This window comes from Meleagris gallopavo, chromosome Z (genome assembly GCF_905368555.1).
Source record: "Meleagris gallopavo chromosome Z, MGAL_WU_HG_1.1, whole genome shotgun sequence".
In the NCBI taxonomy this organism is placed as follows: Eukaryota; Metazoa; Chordata; class Aves; order Galliformes; family Phasianidae; genus Meleagris; species Meleagris gallopavo.
In genome coordinates this window covers 74,934,805-74,954,719 of record NC_139435.1, presented here as the reverse complement: position 1 = coordinate 74,954,719, position 19,915 = coordinate 74,934,805, and the positions used below count along the sequence as shown (strand labels likewise).

The 19,915-nt window shown below is 48.9% G+C and overlaps 2 protein-coding genes and 1 long non-coding RNA gene across 4 annotated transcripts; all 3 read left to right on the top strand.

Annotated features, from left to right (window-relative positions):
* Positions 1-318: 318 nt before the first annotated feature.
* LOC109364315 (rho GTPase-activating protein 32-like) lies at positions 319-5,379 on the top strand. The gene is made up of 10 exons (XM_085213594.1): positions 319-506; positions 1,039-1,125; positions 1,603-1,680; positions 2,171-2,293; positions 2,835-2,912; positions 3,221-3,302; positions 4,001-4,144; positions 4,337-4,439; positions 4,532-4,664; positions 5,186-5,379. The coding sequence occupies exons 3-10, from the start codon at positions 1,627-1,629 to the stop codon at positions 5,291-5,293; spliced, it is 825 nt and encodes a 274-aa protein (XP_085069720.1). The 5' UTR covers positions 319-506; positions 1,039-1,125; positions 1,603-1,626; the 3' UTR covers positions 5,294-5,379.
* Positions 5,380-5,634: 255 nt separating this feature from the next.
* On the top strand, positions 5,635-7,440 carry LOC146542400 (rho GTPase-activating protein 32-like). The gene is made up of 4 exons (XM_085213593.1): positions 5,635-5,739; positions 5,844-5,989; positions 6,294-6,495; positions 6,927-7,440. The coding sequence occupies exons 1-4, from the start codon at positions 5,648-5,650 to the stop codon at positions 7,300-7,302; spliced, it is 816 nt and encodes a 271-aa protein (XP_085069719.1). The 5' UTR covers positions 5,635-5,647; the 3' UTR covers positions 7,303-7,440.
* Positions 7,441-8,160: 720 nt separating this feature from the next.
* LOC109364379 (uncharacterized) lies at positions 8,161-19,498 on the top strand. Of its 2 annotated transcripts, XR_014880502.1 has the most exons (9): positions 8,161-8,478; positions 9,028-9,337; positions 10,094-10,220; positions 11,035-11,140; positions 12,996-13,108; positions 13,382-13,520; positions 14,638-14,836; positions 18,861-18,947; positions 19,421-19,498. It is a non-coding gene; the product is annotated as an uncharacterized LOC109364379 (long non-coding RNA). The 2 variants fall into 2 exon arrangements; XR_014880501.1 differs by lacking the exons at positions 8,161-8,478; positions 9,028-9,337 and having other exon boundaries at positions 9,391-10,220.
* The last annotated feature ends 417 nt before the right edge of the window (positions 19,499-19,915 follow it).

Here is a 19,915-nt window from a genome sequence, read left to right as displayed (position 1 = left end):
GTTAAGGACTCTGACAACACAGAATGCTTGGGAGCAAAGAGAAAGTACAGCCCGCCGAATCCATAATTTGGATAATCCCCTTGCAAATAGCTGACAATCAACGCTGTCCTGTCACAACAGATTCTGTCTGTTGATGCTCTGGACTGCTGGAAAGGTGAGGTACTAGATTTGGAATTCTGGTCTGGTTAAAAGAACAATGAAAAATACAATGGATTTCCTTGCCCTTGCAAAGCCAAAAGGAGCTGCGTTGGCAAGATGAAACTATTTTCTAAAGGTAATACTGAGAAATGTACTCATCCTTCATATAATTTCCGCTTTCTTTGAAGTTATTTAGGAGCCTTTTAACTCTTAAGGCTAAAGAGGAATCAAGAGGAATCCAGAAGTTTTCAGGTGAAGAAAACTGGAGTAGATTGCTTTTATTTCTTGCTTTTATTTACATTTCAAGCACCAGGTCCTGCGCTTTGGTCACGACAACCCCGTGCCAGCATCTCCAGGATTTGGCTGAGGTAGAATTGCAACAGCCCACTGATTCTAGAAGGTTGGGGTGGGGGGTTGGAATCTTCTGGACCTGTGAGCAGTGCTCTTGCCTCCCCACCCTGTCCGTCATGGTGGAGCAGCCTGGTGGCCCCTATGATGTCATAAGCGGCTGGAATGAGGGCAGGAGCAGTGCGTGCTGCGTCCCTTCATTGGAGCGCTTGAGCTCTGCCTGAGTAGCTCGCTTGTTGCACTTGTGCACCGCCTGAGCACCTTGGTTTTCACATCCTCTTGTGCAGCATCTTGTAGGTAAGCTGAGACAGTGTGGGAGAGACGGGTGGGCAGTGAGGGCTTGAGAAGTGCTGGCTGGCGGAGCTCACAGTACCGTATTGCTTACTCTTGACCACCACGCATAATTTTCACCCAGTCCATGCATTCCAAAACAATCCCTAAAGGTGGCATTTGTCCCCTGGATTTTCCCTCGTCGCCTTGGCTAAATTGTGCAAGCTCACTGAGCGGCTCTTTCTCTCTCCTCTCCCCCCTCTGCCTGCTGGCCTGGTGCAGCTTTTGCTCGTGGAAGATCAGAGCAAAGTGACAAGGAACGGCTGCGGATTCAAGGGATTTGTCTGCCTCGTTCTGATCTCTTGCCAGGTACGTGCCATGTTTGGTCCCCCCACATGCTTTAGCAGCCCGTGTCGCCCCGTGTTTGTAACAGAGCCTCATCCAGCTTTGATGGGACACTGGTCCCGTGTGGGTTTTTTGCACTTCCCCTCCAGCTCAGCCCTCAGAAGGATGCTGTCTGTGGTGCTGTGACCAGCTGGGCTTAAGGAAAGCAATCCCTTAGGCAAGGAGTCCTAGCCCCAGCTTGTGCAGAGCTGCACAGCGTGACCCAGGGCCACAAGCATGCGTGCTTCGGCTGTGTGAGTGTGCTGCCTGCCCGACAGCAGTGGGGAGCACAGCAGAGCTGCAAGCAGAGGAAATCCACGTGCAGGGCTGCACAAAGTGACTGAAGAAAGGGGTTGTTTCTAGAACCTGTGCCTATGCCAGTGGGTGACTGAGGGTAGTTCTGAAGAAAACTCTCACTAATGTGGAGTGTGAAGAGAGAAAATAAAGTGTGTTTCTTTTCAGTTCCAGCTTGTTGTGCCTGCTGGGATGGGCGTCGCGTGCAGCGAGATCAGCCGTGAGCCTGACCTGGCACAGATGGAGGTAGAGTATGAAGCCCTTATTGCTCTTTGTTCCCTGACTTGAGCCAGCAGAGTGAGCTGCAGATGAGCTCTCCTGCTTTTCAAGAGGGAGAGAATCCTTGTGACTCTACTGAGTGTCACTGAAAAGCTGCCTTCAAAGCTTTCTTTCCTTGCTACGGGCATCGAGATGGCCATGAAAGTCATAGTAGCAACAGAATCAGATCTGGCGTAACAAACATGCAGGAGCATTGTCCCCATCCTGCCACCTGTCTGGGTCAGTGCCCTTGCTGATCAGTGTGGGTAGGGAGAGATGCATCTTGGCATTGCCTGGCGCGTGCCTGCTGCACACCAGGAAGAGAAACAAGTGTTCTTAGACTTGCCGTTCCTTCCTATGTGCCCATGATCAGGACCGAGTGCATTTCCTGCAGCTTTCTCTGCAGATGTGCTCCTCAGCCTGACATCCTCCTCGTTTGTCCTCAGCTCCTCACTGTGGCCTGTGCTCTCTGTTGCAGACTGAGACCAAGGGGAAGCCCCTGCTGGTTCTTGAGGAATCATCTCTTAATACTCCAGCTATTGCTGCTGCTCATGTTATTAAGAGATACGTTGCCCAGGCACCAGATGAACTCTCCTTTGAGGTAAGCAGTTCAAGGCGTTCCTTGTTGTCATGTACAGAAGAGCATCAGGTGTGAAGGTATCAGCAATATTCTCAGACACCTTCAGAATGTTTGTTGAGGTGAAGCCCAGAAGAATCTGTTCCAGATTAGACTTGCAGTGGGTTGGATGCAGGGAGGAGTTCTGCCATCTCTAAAATATGGCTTTATTTGGCTTTGGAATCTTCTGATCAAACAGATACTGCCCAGTATTGTAGCCTGGTCCCTGAGCAACAGCAGAGCAGTGTATGCAGTGTGTAGATCTGTTCAGGATCTGTCTTGCTAACTTATGTCTGCAGATAATTGGAGCTCTTCCATCCCCTTTGGCAGAGAGCCTGCTGCTGTGTAACACAGTGACTCTCCTACCTCCATGTTCAGTTGTACAACCTCAAATGCCTTGAGAGCTGCACTGGTGCAATTGCTCTCCAGCTTGACAGCAGTTGGCAGTGCAGAAGAATGCAGGCATTTGAGCTGTGCTTCCTCCCAGCCGTGCTGAAGCTGGGATTGACGTTGCAATCTCTTGCAGGTGGGAGACATCGTGTGTGTTACTGCTATGCCAGCAAAGGAGCTGAGCCCCTGGTGGAGAGGCAAGCACGGCTTCCAGGTAGGCACCAGCTTCAGACCTGAGCATGCCACTTCAGTAAAGGCAGGAATCTCAGCTTAGAGCTGCTCTGCCTGCACAGGATGGCTTCTGCACGTCAAAGGTTTCCCCGTGCCAGTCTCAGAGGACCTTGCCTCTGGCTGCAGATGTAGAAAAATTATTATTACCTTTATGCAGGCCATTGTCTGCTGGATAGTCTTATGGAGCGTCAGGCAAGCACGTTCCAAGCAAAATGCTGCTTTTGGTTTAACAGTTCAGACCTGGGAAATGCTGCATGCAGTAGTTGGCCTCTCTTTCTGTTCTTCTTCCAGGTTGGATTTTTCCCTGGAGAGTGTGTGGAGCTCATTACTAACAATGTTCCTGAGGCTCTCCTCAACTCAGTGCCAAAGCCAGGTACGGATGTTACATTTGATGGTGCAGGGAAGCAAAGGGGAATCTTTTTTGGGGTGTGTTCCGTGTGTAATACCTCCCTTCCCCATCCCACGTTATCCTCTGTGTTGATGATCCTTCGTGCATACCACGGGGCGTATGGCTGCTGTTTTGTAGGCAGGGAGAATGAGGGAGGGCAAAGGCAGTTCTCCTGCAAGTCAGGACGAGGCTGAGAACAGCCAGTGTCCCTGGTGGACAGATAGAGGTTTGGTTTGCTAGTGATCCACTTGGTCAGAACGTGGCTTTTCAAGACGATCCTTAATCCCCAAGTAGAGCAAGCTAAGCAAGAGGAGTGCATTAAGCTCCATGGGAACGTGCAGAGATTTGGCCCAATTCTCCCATGTTTATGACTGGACTTGGTGAAATCCTAGAATGTCTTGGGATGGAAGGGAATTTAAGGATCATCAAGCTCCAACCCCTGTGCCTCAGGCTGGGCTGCCAGCCTCCACATTTCATGCGGGACTAGACCAGGCTGCCCACGGCCCCGTCCAACCTGGCCTTGGTCTCCTCCAGGGATGGGGAAAATCCGTTTTTGTAGGTAGTTGTTGGTAATGTTCTTCCCGTTGTGACGTGCTCTGTCAAATGTGTTGTGCTCGGCCTCGTCCAACTGAGCCAAACCTGGCATGACTGGAATGACCTGGTTTCTGCATTTTGTTGTGCAGCGCCAAAGAAACGCGGCAAGCTCATCACCTTCCTTCGTTCCTTGGTGAAGGCCCGCCCAAAGAAGCCGAAGGAGCGGGAGGTGGAGAAGGAAGGGCTGTTTGGCTGTGACCTGGGAGAGCATCTTCTCCGCTCTGGTCGCGATGGTAAGGAACAGCCCATTGCTGTGGGAGTTGATGGCTGAAGGCTAAAGTGAGGCGAATGCTCCTAAGAGACAAGTAATTTGTATGTGCTTCAGCCAAGGCTGGCTGGGCTTAGTGGATGGGACGTGACGGGAGCACAGGCTGAAGCAGGACTTGACTCAGGAGCTCCACTAAGCGCTGGCACGTGTTCTTTAGTCCCCCAGGTCCTCCAGAGCTGCGCTGAGTTCCTTGAGCAGCATGGCGTGGTGCAGGGGATATACCGCCTGTCCGGCGTCGCGTCCAACGTCCAGCGCCTCCGGTAAGAGTGCTGCGACTGACACAGCTGGACTGCAGGTGGGTGGCTTTTACTTGCTTTCCTCTTTCTCAACCATTTTGTGTCCTCCTGTCCAGCTGTGAATTTGAGTCTGAGCACATTCCGGAGCTGACCGTCCGCGACATTCACAGCGTGAGCTCCCTCTGCAAGATGTACTTCAGGGAGCTCCCGAACCCTCTGCTCACCCACCAGCTGTACGACAAGTTCTCGGTAAGCACAAGGCAACGTCTTCCCTTTTCCTCTTCCCTGGGCCTCTGGGGAGATGGCTGCAGCAGTGCCCCAGCTCTGAGGCCCTTTTTCTGTTAGCCCCATCAGCTTGACTCGCATGTCTTTGCCACGTCCTGCATCGTACTGATGCCACTTTTGGTGGTGCCAGGAGGTGGTTATTTCCACATTCACAGTGCTTGCGAGAATTCCCAGGTGGTTTTTGTTTTTTGCTATTCCCCACCTACTTGTAGAACGGGAATGGGATGAATAGCAAAGTGTACTTGGAGATGAATGCCCAGTGCGAGGAGCTGAGCTGCCCACCCAGGCTGTAAAGCGGCCCAGTGCTTGGACTCCTTGGCCTCCCTCGGTGGCACCAGCTGCGTGCCGCTCTGTTCCCCAGTGGCCTCTTGGGAGGCAGAAAATGTGCCTCGGTGCTGCCCAACAGCACACTGTCCCCATAGTTCCCCACCCTGCGGCAGGTTTCTAGCCTCATTTGTGTCTCACTCCTTTCTGCACTCTTCCAGGCTGCTGTTTGTGCCACTACAGATGAGGAGCGGCTGGTGAGAATGCAGGACGTCATCCAGCAGCTGCCCGCTCCTCACTACAGGTCAGTGCTGCCCTCAGCCTGCTGAGCTCAGCCCTGCTGCACTTCAGAGGGCACTGGTGCCATTCCAGGCTTTGTCTCACGCTGCAACACGATGCCTGTGTGTGCTGAAGCGGTTGAAGGCTCCACGGGGGTGGTGAATTTATTGGGTCAGTTCCTGGGCACGGCGGCACGCTTGGTGCAGCTGATGCTGCGGCTGTGCTGTGCTGGGGCTTGGTGCTGCAGCGTGGCACTGAGTCAAGTTGGATCTACTTGGTGTTCAGTGACAGTAGCAGTAACAAGAACCAGCATGAATGGAGGTTTGCTTTGTGAATGGCAGCACGGCGTGCTCCTTGGTGCTGAACACTTGCCTGTGTTGTTTTCCAGGACACTCGAATACCTGATGAGACACTTGGCTCGTCTAGCTGGGAGCTCCTCCATCACCAACATGCACGCTAAGAACTTAGCCATCGTGTGGGCTCCAAACCTCTTAAGGTAAACTTCTGGTTCCGTTTCAACACAACGCTTCCATCTGTTCTCCACTTAAGAGAAGCAGTCCTCCCTTTCTCTCCATCAAACGTGCTCTTCTCCTTCTACAGATCACAGCAGAACGAGTCTGCCTGCGCCAGCGGAAGAGCTGCCTGCATGGAACTGCAGACGCAGTCGGCTGTGGTGGAATTTATCATCACCCACACTGACGTCCTCTTCTGCTCCAAATGCAGCTCAGACATGGCAGATGGAGCAGGTGAGTGTCTTCCTGCATGAGCTTTCTCTTGATCTGACACCTTGACCAAATGCAGGCCTTCTCCAAGACCTTTGAACTACGCTTTTACTATCGAGGGGACAGCAGACTCAGCAGTGAGCTGCTCTTCATTATGACTGTGTCCTTTGCCATAAACACACCTCTGAGCCCATGGTTATTTTGAGCTCCTCTTCTTCCAGTGGCTCAGATAAGCAAGTCTGAGAAAAATTCCGCACCTCCCCCAGAACTGCGATGGCCGTGCTGCTGCTTTCTGATCCTCGCTCTTACCTGTGGTTTTATCTTACAGCGCATGGTTCTCTCTCAGCAGCCAAGTCTGTGTGGGTGTCTTCAGCTGCCACAAAGCTGCTCAGCTTGGAGGAGGCACAGGCACAGAGGCGAGGCCACAGCAGCTCTGCCATCATGCCAGAGAGCATGGAAATTGAAGTGGAAGAAGGCCCTGCAGCTGTACAGGGCAAATTCCACAGCGTCATCGACTTTCCATCTGAAAGGTAAAGAGGACTTCCTTTTCCAGCACCTGTTGTCATTGTTTGGGTGGGTTTCTGTGGGTTTATTTCCATTATTTCTAGTGCCCAAACTTGCAGAAACTAAGTTACGCTAATGGTGGGGTTTTCCATATTTCAGAGCCAGGTGCCTGAAACCAATTCCGGTTCTCCTCAAAGCAGAGCTGTTGGTCAGACTTGCTGGCACTAGATACTAAACATGGCAGTGAGATGGGCCGATGAGGTGTCAATCTCAGAGTCAGAGATGCTTTTGTAGTTCTTTTATGGCTGCACGGTTCCTCAGCAAGCAGTTACACCTGCCAGCTCAATCCAAGCCATCCCTTAGATGCTGGCCTGCACAGCTGTGGAGCCTTTGCTCACATGCTCTGCATCTTGCTTGACACACACAACTCACAGCACTCCGTGTTTTCTCTCTCCAGCGATGATGGGCTGTGTGCTTCCATCAGTGGAGAGCTCCTAGGAAGCACAAATGGCTGCAGTTCAATTGAGAGCCTTCCAAGTAACAACAGTGATGGACACAAGGAGCTCGTCCAAGTTCAAGCCCTGATTTCTCCCAGCTGTGCTGAGGATGCTGACCTGAGCCTGCCAGACACCACAGTCACCAGTTTGGACTGTGACCCAGTGTCTCTGCAATGCAGCCCATCCCAAACACAGGCTGAGTGCTCCGACAGCAGCACCTCCATGGTTGGCATCAGCGAGGAGACGCAGAGCCTCTTGGAGGGGGACTTGCAATCAGGCCTCCAGTCCCAGGCACCGGACAGCAGCACTGAGAGCTCTGAGCCGCTCTCTGCCTGACCTTTCCATCCAAGGGAGGATGATTCCCATCTTTACCCGGGCCTCTCACACCCTCCTGTTTTTTACATAATAATAAAAGCACACTTGTGCTCACTCAACGCCTTGACTGCCTGTGGAGTCTTCATTCACACAGACTGGGCTGAAGCAACAAGGCACCTCAGCTTGCAACGCTGAGGCTGCATGAAGCATGCATGAAGCAGAGCTCCAGGTTTGTTCCGTTTTGTCTGGCTTTGGGACGTCTGCAGCTACCATTTGGTCTGGGAGCAAATAATATCTCTAGCATCCTGGATGCTGCTCATGATAATCCCAAGCTTCCTGGCTGTGGCTTTGTGATGCCTTTCAGGGCTTTTTGATGCATTTTGATGCCTTGGCTGCTCCCTAACACCTCTCTCCTCCCGCCGTGTCCATTCCTGGTTCCCAACCTACGAGCTGGCCGTGCAGAGCATCTGCAGACCTGTCATCATCACGCTGCTGCAGGACGAGCTCACCCTGACCAACATCTCTCCCGACCCAGCTTCTCATTGGTCATCGGCAGCACCGCCCCGCCCCCTGCCTCTCATTGGTCATTGGCAGCACCGCCCCACCCCCGGGGTCTCCTTCATCTGCGGTAGCTCCGCCGGCTGCGATTGGCTGAGCCACTGGGTGCGGGAGCGGCCGTTGGGGGCCGGCTGTTGGAGGCGCAGGAGACCTCGGCGGCAGCCGTTGCTGTCCGGGCAGCAGCGAGGCAGAAGCCGCGGCACAACGGGACACTGAGGACAGCAGCGCCGGAGGTGTGCAGGAGAGCAGTCCCGGGACAGGGAGAGGAGCCCTGCGCGGCCCCAAGCAAGGGGAAATGGCCGTCAGCTGGAGCGCGGGAAGTTCCGCTCCTGCATGGGAAGGAACTTCTTCCCAGCGAGGACGACAGAGCTGTGGCACAGGCTGCCCAGGGAGGCTGCGGCTTCTCCTCGTCCGGAGATATTCCAGAGCCGCATGGACGCCCGCCTGTACAGCCTGCTGTTTGCTAGTGGAAGATGGAGAGAGGAATGGCAAGTCAAAGTCATGCTGTGCATAGCCAGCACAGAGCATCTGCACACATTTCCCCCTGCACAAAGGAGGAGCAGCTCAGCAAGCTTGGCCTGGGCCATGGAAGGGAGCACACCAACATCTGGACCGACCCCAAACGAGCTGGTTGTGCAGGTTGGTTGTCTTCTGCTGCTGTCTCACAACCTGTTGCTCGGGGGTAGATTTGTTCATGTTCAGAGCTAAGGGGAAACTCGCACAGCATTGTCTTTGCTCAGGAGGGCAGGTGGTGAACCTCATGAAGCAATGCCTGCAGATGGGGCTTGCAGAGAAAGAGGTCCTGCAGGCCTTGTGTGACAGCCACGGAGCTGTAGCTCGGCTGCATCAGTGTAAAAGCCCAGAAATGCACGGAGGTGTGAAGGGGAGCTGTGGGCTCCCGTAACACAGGAGGGGATGTGCATGCTCGGGGTTTGGATGCTTCTGTGTGTTTTAAGCGACTGATAGCACTGCTGGGTCAACTTGAGTGTATGGAACAAGTGTGACATTCTTTTTGATGGAGTCCTGTGAAAAGAGTCCTGAGGATTTCAGCTGACCTCTAAGCCTGCGGGCATCATCCAGGAGTTGGGGTAGGGGATGAGGCAAGGAAAGTTGGGCTAAGAGGGTGAGGCCTAGGAACAGGAAGCTCTTTGTTCGATGTTAACTGCTGCCGTTCTCATTTTGGATTAGGAATCTATGTGGGTTATTTAAGGAGGAAGAAACTGGTTGTACAGCCCTGTCGCGCGTGCTCAGATGAGCCAAGTTGTCAAGGCCTGGCTGTTGGTTGGTGAGTTGTGCCCAAGGTCAGAGAGTTGACTCTTCTGGGCTTTGAGACGTCTTCTAGTTGCACGCTGTGTTCTTCCTCTTGACCTCTTGAGCTCCTGCCCTAAGTGAGGATGCAAGCAGTACTGCGGAAGGAAGGGTTGAGATTGGAAGTGCAATGCAAAGGACTGGAGCCAGCAGGAGCAGGGAAGTGATCATCCCCCTGTACTCAGCACTGGTGAGTCCTCACCTTGAGTACTGTGTTCACTTCTGGGTCCCTCAGTACAAGGAGGTGATAGAGTTAGTGTCCCTGCAGGTGTTCAAGAAACGTTAGATGTGGTACTGAGGGCCGTGGCTTAGTGGGAAATATTGGTGGTAGGTGGACGGTTGGACTGGATGATCTTGGAGATCTTTTCCAACCTTGCTAATTCTATGATTCTATGACAGGCATCTGCTGGGCGAGCGCTTTGGTGGGTGAGCATCAGCCTGCTGGAAAGCAGGCAGCTGTTGTCTGTGCAGACAGCCACATCCACGAGGATTGGAGGCACGCATTTTGTGCTGCAAGATGGTCTCCGAACTGTTCTTAACCATGCCCAGAATGCTTCCTTTTTGATGGGGAGAGGTTTAGCAAGGATTTTTTAGACAAAAATAGTTCATTGTGTATTTCCTTTTCATCAACCTTTCTTTCTACTTCTTGGAAAGTTATCTTTGGATTATACATTAATATTTATTACTGAAGAGAATTGAAGAGAATACATACGCACCCTGCAATTTTATCTGCACAAAGAGTCTTCTAAACATCTCTGCACGTGTTTCTTTTTGGCACTGAGATGAAGCTGTGTGGCATCTAGGCTTGGATGACTTTTCAGTCAGGAGCAGGACATGTAGTGCTCATCTGAGATGTCATGCTGACAAGAACAGCAGAGTGGTCAATTTTACAGGGTGGCGTGCTTTTCTTTTCTTTTTCTTTGTTTTTGTTTTTTTTTTTTTCCAGTCATGACCACAGAACCATAGAAGCGTTACCCAGACCAAATGAGCATTTGTCACCTGGACTTCCTACCAAGGACACAGGCGGTGGGAATCAGCATGCGAAGCATCCGTAAGAGCCCTGCAAAGGAATGGTGAGAGTTACCCTGGCACCGTCCTTTGGCACTCTCAGGTCTCTGTAAGCTCTTCAGCTGTGTCCTAACTCCTCCCGTGGTGCTGGTTCAGCTCGCCCTGCCTTTTGTGTAGAAGAGCTGGAGTTGAACTCCTTCCTGTTTCCTGCCTACGTGCTCCCTGCTTTGCCCACGGCCCAGCGAGCCTCAATCTTTGTTAGGTATCTTGAATTACTGAGTTGCTAAAGGGTTGGTTGGACCACTTAAATTCTTAGCCATGTCTCTAGATGCACGTGTGCACCAAAGCACACTCTAGTGTAGTCAGTGTAATGATGAATACATGTCTTGTTTCCTTTAGCCTATATTTTTAGCTCAGGAGGACAGATTTGTTCTGGATAGATTTTCAGCTTAGCACCAGAATCCCCTTGCAGCCCCCCATTCCTGTCACTCATGAGGGCTTGAGCTCCACAGGGAAGAAGTACTGCCAAGAATTACAACCCATGGTTTTAAAATTGATTGAATGAATAGTGTGTAATAGGAACAGTCCTGGTGAATGATGTGGGAAGAGACCACAGCAATTTTCAACAGAAATACTTAAAGGCAGCTTTTCAAGGTTTCCTTGAGAACTTTTCAAGGCAAGGAATTTGAAGCGCCAAGATTTCTTAGGCTTCAGATTGGCAGTGTTTCTATCTAAGCTGGCAGCCTTTAGACCCGTACCTAAACCAAAGCTTGCTCATCTAAGTGGAGGTACCTTAGCTATGCTCTAACTCTGCCTGGAAAATGGCTTTCCCGTTCACTAGTCCTTTCTGACTCGCTGCGTGTTCAATTTCATAGGCAGAAAAACTGGATGTCTCTGCCAAGGGAGATGTACACCACACTTGCACTGCATCACTGGATGATGTGGAAACGGAAATTCTGGGGTGTGCTGCAGCATGCCCTCTCAGGTCAGTCTAAGAACGTAGAAAGTAGACCTGTCTAACAAAATAGGTAATAGGCCGTTACAACCCATAGTGTTGGGAAATGCTCTCTCCTTCTAAGTCCCTTTAGAATGCACGTTTCCTCAATTAATTACTCAAATCATTTGCTTTTCCTGAATGATCCTAAGAACTTTTCTCAGGGTACATCTGTACTCTGCTCAGTCCAAGGAGAAATCCCTGCCCACACATGCAATGACACAGCGTGGCTCGCAACCTCATTTTTCATGGCTGACTGTTATGGTAGCTGCCATCCATGTCCACTCTGCGTATTCTTACAGCTCTTCTGGAGTCCATGAGGCAGATTTATGGTTGAACTAAAAGGAATTTTTTTGTATTGCTCTAGTTCCAGATGATTATCCCTAGTATCATTCTATTTAAAAATAATAATAATAATAAAAAAAGCATTTTGAAGTAGTATGATATATGTTCCGTGCCTCAGAACGTGGTACATGTGGCATGAGGGAGTTTTGAGGCCATAAGGAGTGCCCAGACAGCATCAGAACTGGAAGAGCAGAGAGCTATGCGTGATGCAGCGCTATTCATGCCACCCCCAGGAAGCAGGAGGTGGAACAAAATATTGCCAGCACTGTGATCAGATTGTGTCTCATAAGGAACTATTCCATTAGTTCTAGAAGAGGACTTTGAAAAAATGTGTATTCAGGATTATAGTCAGCATGCCAGGTGCTGGGACCGTGCAGAAAGAGAAATGGTCTGAAAATGTCAGTGCAATTTAAAATACATACCTTCTTGTCCCAAGCGACCAAACTGAAGGGAAATAGGAAATAAACAGTGAAAAATAATGGCTGCTTGAGTCCTGAACATCAAAACGGCAATCGTGAAACATAAGTGAAAGGAAACCAAGGCAGAAGATCTTGTAGGTACAGATACCACTGAAAGCATGATGAAAAGAAATCAGAGATATTCAGCTGATGATCATATTTTACAAGTATGAAAAAATTAAGTAAATCTGAGGACTCCTTTTTAGTAACATATTGCATATTTCTTATGCGCTCAAGTATAGGGTATTTCTGAAACCACTGACATAATTTAGTGAAGATCAAACGTAGCGTTCAACGGAAATTACAGATCATTTTGTTTAAAAATACCAACATATTAAGGCACTAACTGGTGTTATTCTGCAGTGCTAGTACATGAAAATAATTGCAACTATACCCATTTTTGGAGAAAGTTTCTAAATGTCTTTTAATAGTGATTTGATTTCTATACATATATACATATATAGAGAGAGAGATATATATACTCCTCTATATACATCCATCCATGCCACCTAATTTTCGATTGACGTTTCTTAGAGATCTTCAGCTCAAAACCGTACGGAATGAAAAGGTATTAAAAAAGAGTTTGTAAATCTTCTGTAAATCTGGTTAAACTTGTTGGTGGGATTCGGATATTACTTTCTGCTTGCGTTTTGACACAGTAGGAAAGAGAGGCAAACGAACAGTGGTTTGCCAGTTCATTTTGGAAAAAAACCCACTCCTATTTTACATACAAATCATAAATCAGATCCATCTTAAGTTGCTTATTTTTCCTACGCAATGAAGTTTCTGCTTGCTATTAATCTCTGGATCTACTTGCACATGAACATAAGTAAGGGAAAGAGGAACCGACGTTGAGTACATTAATGGCGTCCTGAGGATGTGGGATATTATGAGGTCTTCCACAGCAAATTACAGAAACAGTGGTCTTGCGAGACTCCATGATGCAGACAGCTAATACAGGACTTTTAATTTCTTATCTCCTCTGAATTTCATCAGCACTCTTCATGGCTAATGTCCCCCTCCTTCTCTCCTTTGTTCTGCAGCCCGTGACCTTTGAAACCAGTGTTCAGAGCAACAGCTGCTGCAGGGTTCTTTGCAGCAGGCCCTTGCCAAGATTGACCTGCAGTCCCACCGCGTGTCAACTCCGGAGTGCAAGGTCGCGGGTTTCTTTCCTTCTTCTCCATTCATTACGTGTAGCGTAAGAGCCCCACAGAGCAATTTCCTCCCTCTCTTTCCTGGTCTTTTGAAATCCCAAATATTTACAGAAATTTAGAAAGGATATATAGTATGCTGACTGCCAAAGAGCACTATAAAAGGCAGCTTCCTTGTTAAAATAACAAAGGATCTTCATGATTAGCTTAGCCGATAAGGAAGGGAAGAAAAAGGTATCGGATTAACTTGGGGTATTTCCTTTCTTCTGGAAATCCAGGTTGTAGAAGTAGAGCCCGAGACATTTTGTGAAAGATGGAGGTCGGCAGACAAGTCTATCAGGAACGCGAGAAGGAAAACATGGACAGTAGATGGAGACTCATAGGCCATAGCAATTGGGGTGATGAACCCTTGACGAGGTACAACTGCCTATGAAATAGAGCCAATTAAACTGGAGGTGTTAGAGGGAATTTTATTCCAGGATAGGCAGCACGACTCTGATTTTTAGCTGAGTAATGAAGGAGGGAATGGCGTTTGTGCTCATCAAGAAGCACTGGCATCCCAGTGGCTATCTCTGTAGCTTTACCTCCTGCATAGGTAGCTCACAGGAGATCTTCGGGGCTGGGATTCAGAATTCTCTCCCTTTTTGTGAGAGAGGGAGAACTAGTCCCTTTGCTTCTGAAACCCAGGATCTCACTAAATGAATGTAGAGGATTATCCGTGCCAGAAAGCTTGCACATTTCTCCCTCCGAACGTGCTACTTTCCAGCTTTTCTACAATTACCCAGCCTAGTTGGATGCAGAAGCACTGTCCTGTATCACAAGTCACATACTATTCTCAGCCTCCTGCATGGATATTTTTCTGAAGAGAAAATATGCTGTCAAGGTTATATGAAGAGCAAATAGCAAGATAAGCGTTATTTTCTACAGACTCTGTCATCTCACAACAGCAAAACCTTGCTTAACTTCATAAAAGTTCATCCAATGCTAGAGAAGGCACATCAGTTTCCTTTAAAATAAAGGGTGACTCTAAAGAAAACATCTGTAGACTGATCCGTCAGAGGCATAGATTGTTTTGGAGAAGCCACCAGTTTTTTACCAAGCTGCTCACCAAGCTGTGCATTAAATAGCAGAACGTGAGCACAGAGAGCACACAGTTTTGTACAAATTCAGACGAACCAAATTAGGAGAGAGCTAGGAAATCATATGATGGTTAAGAGTGCTCTGGTCGTTGCTCAAGATTGTTATTGTAGTTCCTTTCCTTTTCAAAAGCTAGAATTCCTCATTTATTAAGCTTAAACAGTATTTTACATTGAACTGCTCTGAGTTTTTGAACATGGCTGCGACGCACAGTAGGTGAAGGAAGGCTTGCTCTTCCTCTAGAATAGAATTAGGAAATGTTGTGAAATGTAAAAATAGTACAAAAAGACGTACCCTCCAGGATTTGCCAACTTCTTGTTAAGTCAGTGTGCTTTGAGACTAGTAGAAACAAATGATGACAATATTTCCCCAAAGGATTCTCTACCCTTTCTCATAGACTCCATGTATGGCTGGCTACAGACGGAACTGATTCAAGCAAGCTGTGCAGGACTGGGTCACAGTTTGAACGGATCAAAAGCTGCTTCGCAAGAGAACGATGCAATATCTCACCATTCCCATCCCTAAAGAAGACGTGGTCCGACTACTCAGCATCTGACACTTCTGTCCTTGGAACCCACCAGTTCAGTTTCTTGCAGGTAAAAATCCGTGATTGCTTTGTCACAGTGTTTCGCAAGACTTTCAGGAGCAGTAGAAATCAGCAAACACACGAGAAGCAGTTTTGTAAAGAAATTTGCATGTGCGTTGCCTTGTTGATGAGGCTGGTTTCTTAGTCCTCATTTCAGCCCATTTGTGCTCACCGGTAGCTCAAAGGTCTTTGCCAATTGCCTTTTGCTAAGCAAAAATGCACTCTTCCTAAACAAAAAGGGAAGCAGATCCCATTCAGCCTCCCGCAGTGTCAGGTTCGATAGGAGACAGTTACAAGCTAGTGGAACATAATGACGTTGCTCCCTTGAAAGGGGGTCTATCAACAAATCAGGATAATGGTCATGCAGAGGAGAACATGCCTAGCTGACTGCGAATGTATACAGTCATTATCCTTCAGAAATGCATCTAGATACACAAAGCTAGTTCAATCCCTTAAGGCTACATAAGAGTTTTTTTTCACTGGAGACCTTCAGCCTTGCCTCAGCAATTACCCCACCGTAAGTATAGGTTGGCCTTAAAAGCTTGCAGTTAGTTGTGGAAAGAAAAAAAAAAAAAAAAGTAGGAAGAAAGAGAGCAGCATTATCACGGAAGTAAATATTGCAGCTGTGTTCTACAAACTCTTAACGTAGAGTTTTGTGAAGCACTGTCACAGAGCAGCTTGAGCCTGCTGAGGGGAAAAGCTTTTTGAGTTTTAGAGCGAGTTATAGAAGGCAAGGAGATAGGTTATGTGTAGGTGGCAGGCTCCTATGGAAAGCTCGGGAGGGAATAAGGACATGGGCAACTCTCAGAGGTTACAGAAATAGGAGTGATCTCTTCACAGCAGGAGATGTTCATTTTAACCCTGGCAACCAGGTCTGCTGGACAAAAAGTGAATGCTGCTGGACAGAAGCCACCACAAATAAACAAAAAGAAGTATGCCATAAGTTTATTTTCAGGGCTTTTATTTAATCTGTCTAACCCAAGAGATTCTGAGCATTCTCTGTTTAAGACAACCATCACCTATTGACTTACGTCTGCTTTTCTTCTGAGTTGTAGCCTGAGAGATTGGCAACTTTTGCTTTGTTCCCTAAAGCGTGGCTGGGAATATTTCCTGAAATCTCTCACTCAGAACAATCTGTGTACTAAGGTACAGTGAAAGGAAGCCTGGTGTTTTTGCAGTTCTGGAATTGTCATGCACTACCATTGCCCAGAGTGCCTGTGTTCCCAAATTTTAAGGTGCAATCCAGGGACCTAACTGGGCTTCAAAATTGGAGAAATGGTCCTGCTGGTCATGTGCCTCGAATACTCTGACAGTAGAAGTAGGAAATGCTAATAAGGAACACAAAAACCTTTCTACTTTCTGGGATCCATTCTCTTAAGACTCCCCGGCACTCCCGTCAGCTGACTGAGAAATGACAGATATCTAGCTGTCTGTTTCCTTTAGTGTCTTTCCATAGACATACTCGATATGTACTTGACTGGCCGGCAAGGCCTCCATGGTTGATAGTTGAAAGGCATTAATTTCCTACATACCCAGCAGATACCTCAAGTTGTGGAAGGTTTAGAACATCCTGAAATGTTCTTGCTGGATTTTGGAACCACTTCCATTCTATTTGAGCATTTCTGTGGCATTTCTTGTTTCATGTCATATATGACAGAATTGTGAACTCACAGTCTTTTGAATTTGTTTTATTGTTTCTTGGAAAACAGTGTGAATAATGTCAGCCATGAGAGATCTCCTCTGTAAACAGAAAGAAACTGTCTTCTAAACACATACATTGAACCCTTCCTACAGCAGATAAGCCAGCAATTGTCTGTATTTATGGAGTACTGCATTGAGGCGGCATGTGAGGAGAGAAATATGACTGGGAAGATCGGGATGCAACAATTTTCCTGATATAGAAGCAGGGCAATTGCAGTGGGTATGCTGAAGCTATCTGAAATAATAAGCTGTGCCCTGGACTCTAGGACAGAAGCAAACCTGCGAACTAGAGTGGATGTTTCCTGAACACTGACCGTTAGTGTCAGAAGAACGGCCACAGAATAAAGGCCACATTGCCAGAGGAAGGGGGGGAAGCACCTGTCGTTTGTGGGGAGAACATCCAGCCTGCTCACAGCTGATCTAAGAAGCACAGTACTGTGTACTCAAGGAAACTGCACTTCATGTACAACTGCACAGTTAATCAGCAGTTTTTACAATAGTATGATTTTGGAAATTCTGAAGATGAAGAACTGGCAAGGCAGAAGGTGATAATGGGAGATGTGACACAGGAGGAACAATATACCGTAATGCTGTTTGGTGTTTTAAGATGGGATGCATGTAACTGATTCCCGTATTTAACGGGATCTGAATCCTGCCTGTGCACAGCAAGTCTTTATGTTACCAAGTGAAAAGATGTTGACAAGTTCTGTCTTGGCAGTGATATGATAGAATGAGCACCAAGTGATGCAACTTGACTTCTATTTGGTGTTCTATTAATTCTGACCTAGACAGCCTACAGAGCCTTTGAAGGATACAGTGAACCAAGGCTTTCAGTCCTCGCCCCCAGATTGGCACGTGTGGATAAGGGCATCTGTTCCTGTACGTGTATTTTCTGCTTGTGATGTCAGGCTGAGTGACAGCTCACAGCTGAGCTTGCGGTGAGCAAGACACACAAGAGCTGGAGATGCACTTCTGTGTGTCACTAAAACGTGGGCTTTGTGGCTGCCACGAGCAAAGAAACAGAGAGTTTGTGTGTTTTATTTCTGTGTTTGGCTGAGCGGTTAGAGCAGGGCAAGGAGGCAGATTGGGACGTGCTGCTTTCCAAATACTGTGCTGTTTGCTGGCAGTGCTCCTGGTGTGGGAAATTCTGTCCCTGTGAGGTGTGAACCCTTTGCTTAGTTGACTTGTTGCAGCAGGTTTCTTTCTCCTGCTGAAGCCTTCCGGAGCGCTTCTGTACACAGCCACGGCCTTTGCCTCTTTCTGTCCTTCTTTCTTTGTTGTGTTTGACGCTCTGCAAGCTGGGAATTGCCAGGGAACAGCTCAATGTGCTCTGGAGTTCAGGGGGACAAACTGCCAAGAAACACTGCGCAGCTTCAAAGCCCCGAAGCTTGGAGAGAGGAGAGATGTGCAGCGCTCTGCCTGGTGCAGGACACGATGGGCTCTGCAAGGCGCTTTCCACCAAGCCCTCGGATCCGTGCTCCAACTGCATCCAAGGCAACCCAGTGCCCTGTGCTTGTTGCCCCCGGAGCTATCGGTGCCAGGAGGTGCTGCTGCGTTTGCAAGGACGTTGTGTCAGCAGCGTGACGTCAATGGGGTTGTTTTATGGCACTGAAACAGTTGAGTTGTGTGCCTCAAGACTAAGGTAGAGAAAAAGATGGTAGTTATGAATGTGTATGTATATCCAGCTGCCTGAGGGGAGGAAGGCCCTCCAGAGGGATGGCCGAGGCCAGTTGTACGAGGCTCAACAACAGCAAGTGCTTTGGTCACCACAACCGTGTGCCAGCATCTCCAGGATTTGGCTGAGGTAAAATTCCAACACCCACTGATTCTAGAAGGTTGGGGTGGGGGGTTGGAATCTTCTGGACCTGTGAGGTGCTCTTGCCTCCCCACCCTGTCCGTCATGGTGGAGCAGCCTGGTGGCCCCTATGATGTCATAAGCGGCTGGAATGAGGGCAGGAGCAGTGCGTGCTGCGTCCCTTCATTGGAGCGCTTGAGCTCTGCCTGAGTAGCTCGCTTGTTGCACTTGTGCACCGCCTGAGCACCTTGGTTTTCACATCCTCTTGTGCAGCATCTTGTAGGTAAGCTGAGACAGTGTGGGAGAGACGGGTGGGCAGTGAGGGCTTGAGAAGTGCTGGCTGGCGGAGCTCACAGTACCGTATTGCTTACTCTTGACCATCACGCATAATTTTCACCCAGTCCAGGCATTCCAAAACAATCCCTAAAGGTGGCATTTGTCCCACGGATTTTCCCTCGTCGCCTTGGCTAAATTGTGCAAGCTCACTGAGCGGCTCTTTCTCTCTCCTCTCCCCCCTCTGCCTGCTGGCCTAGTGCAGCTTTTGCTCGTGGAAGATCAGAGCAAAGTGACAAGGAACGGCTGCGGATTCAAGGGATTTGTCTGCCTCGTTCTGATCTCTTGCCAGGTACGTGCCATGTTTGGTCCCCCCACATGCTTTAGCAGCCCGTGTCGCCCCGTGTTTGTAACACAGCCTCATCCAGCTTTGATGGGACACTGGTCCCGTGTGGGTTTTTTGCACTTCCCCTCCAGCTCAGCCCTCAGAAGGATGCTGTCTGTGGTGCTGTGACCAGCTGGGCTTAAGGAAAGCAATCCCTTAGGCGAGGAGTCCTAGCCCCAGCTTGTGCAGAGCTGCACAACGTGACCCAGGGCCACAAGCATGCGTGCTTCGGCTGTGTGAGTGTGCTGCCCGACAGCAGTGGGGAGCACAGCAGAGATGCAAGCAGAGGAAATCCACGTGCAGGGCTGCACAAAGTGACTGAAGAAAGGGGTTGTTTCTAGAACATGTGCCTATGCCAGTGGGTGACTGAGGGTAGTTCTGAAGAAGACTCTCACTAATGTGGAGTGTGAAGAGAGAAAATAAAGTGTGTTTCTTTTCAGTTCCAGCTTGTTGTGCCTGCTGGGATGGGCGTCGCGTGCAGCGAGATCAGCCGTGAGCCTGACCTGGCACAGATGGAGGTAGAGTATGAAGCCCTTATTGCTCTTTGTTCCCTGACTTGAGCCAGCAGAGTGAGCTGCAGGTGAGCTCTCCTGCTCTTTAAGAGGGAGAGAATCCTTGTGACTCTATTGGTGTCACTGAAAAGGTGCCCGTAGCAAGGAAAGAATGCTTTGAGGGCATTGAGATGGCCGTGAAAGTCATAGTAGCAACAGAATCAGATCTGGCATAACAAACATGCAGGAGCATTGTCCCCATCCTGCCACCTGTCTGCGTCAGTGCCATTGCTGATCAGTGTGGGTAGGGAGAGATGCATCTTGGCATTGCCTGGCGAGCGCCTGGTGCACACCAGGAAGAGAAACAAGTGTTCTTAGACTTGCCGTTCCTTCCTATGTGCCCATGATAAGGACCGAGTGCATTTCCTGCAGCTTTCTCTGCAG

Bases quoted from the DNA above. Each gene is read 5' to 3' on its own strand.
- LOC109364315 (XM_085213594.1), top strand. From the start codon at position 1,627: ATGGGCGTCGCGTGCAGCGAGATCAGCCGTGAGCCTGACCTGGCACAG. The intron at 2,294-2,834 runs GTAAGCAGTTCA...AATCTCTTGCAG, and splicing joins CAGATGAACTCTCCTTTGAG to GTGGGAGACATCGTGTGTGT. The intron at 3,303-4,000 runs GTACGGATGTTA...TTTGTTGTGCAG, and splicing joins CAACTCAGTGCCAAAGCCAG to CGCCAAAGAAACGCGGCAAG.
- LOC146542400 (XM_085213593.1), top strand. From the start codon at position 5,648: ATGAGACACTTGGCTCGTCTAGCTGGGAGCTCCTCCATCACCAACATG. The intron at 5,990-6,293 runs GTGAGTGTCTTC...TTTATCTTACAG, and splicing joins AGACATGGCAGATGGAGCAG to CGCATGGTTCTCTCTCAGCA. The intron at 6,496-6,926 runs GTAAAGAGGACT...TTCTCTCTCCAG, and splicing joins ATCGACTTTCCATCTGAAAG to CGATGATGGGCTGTGTGCTT.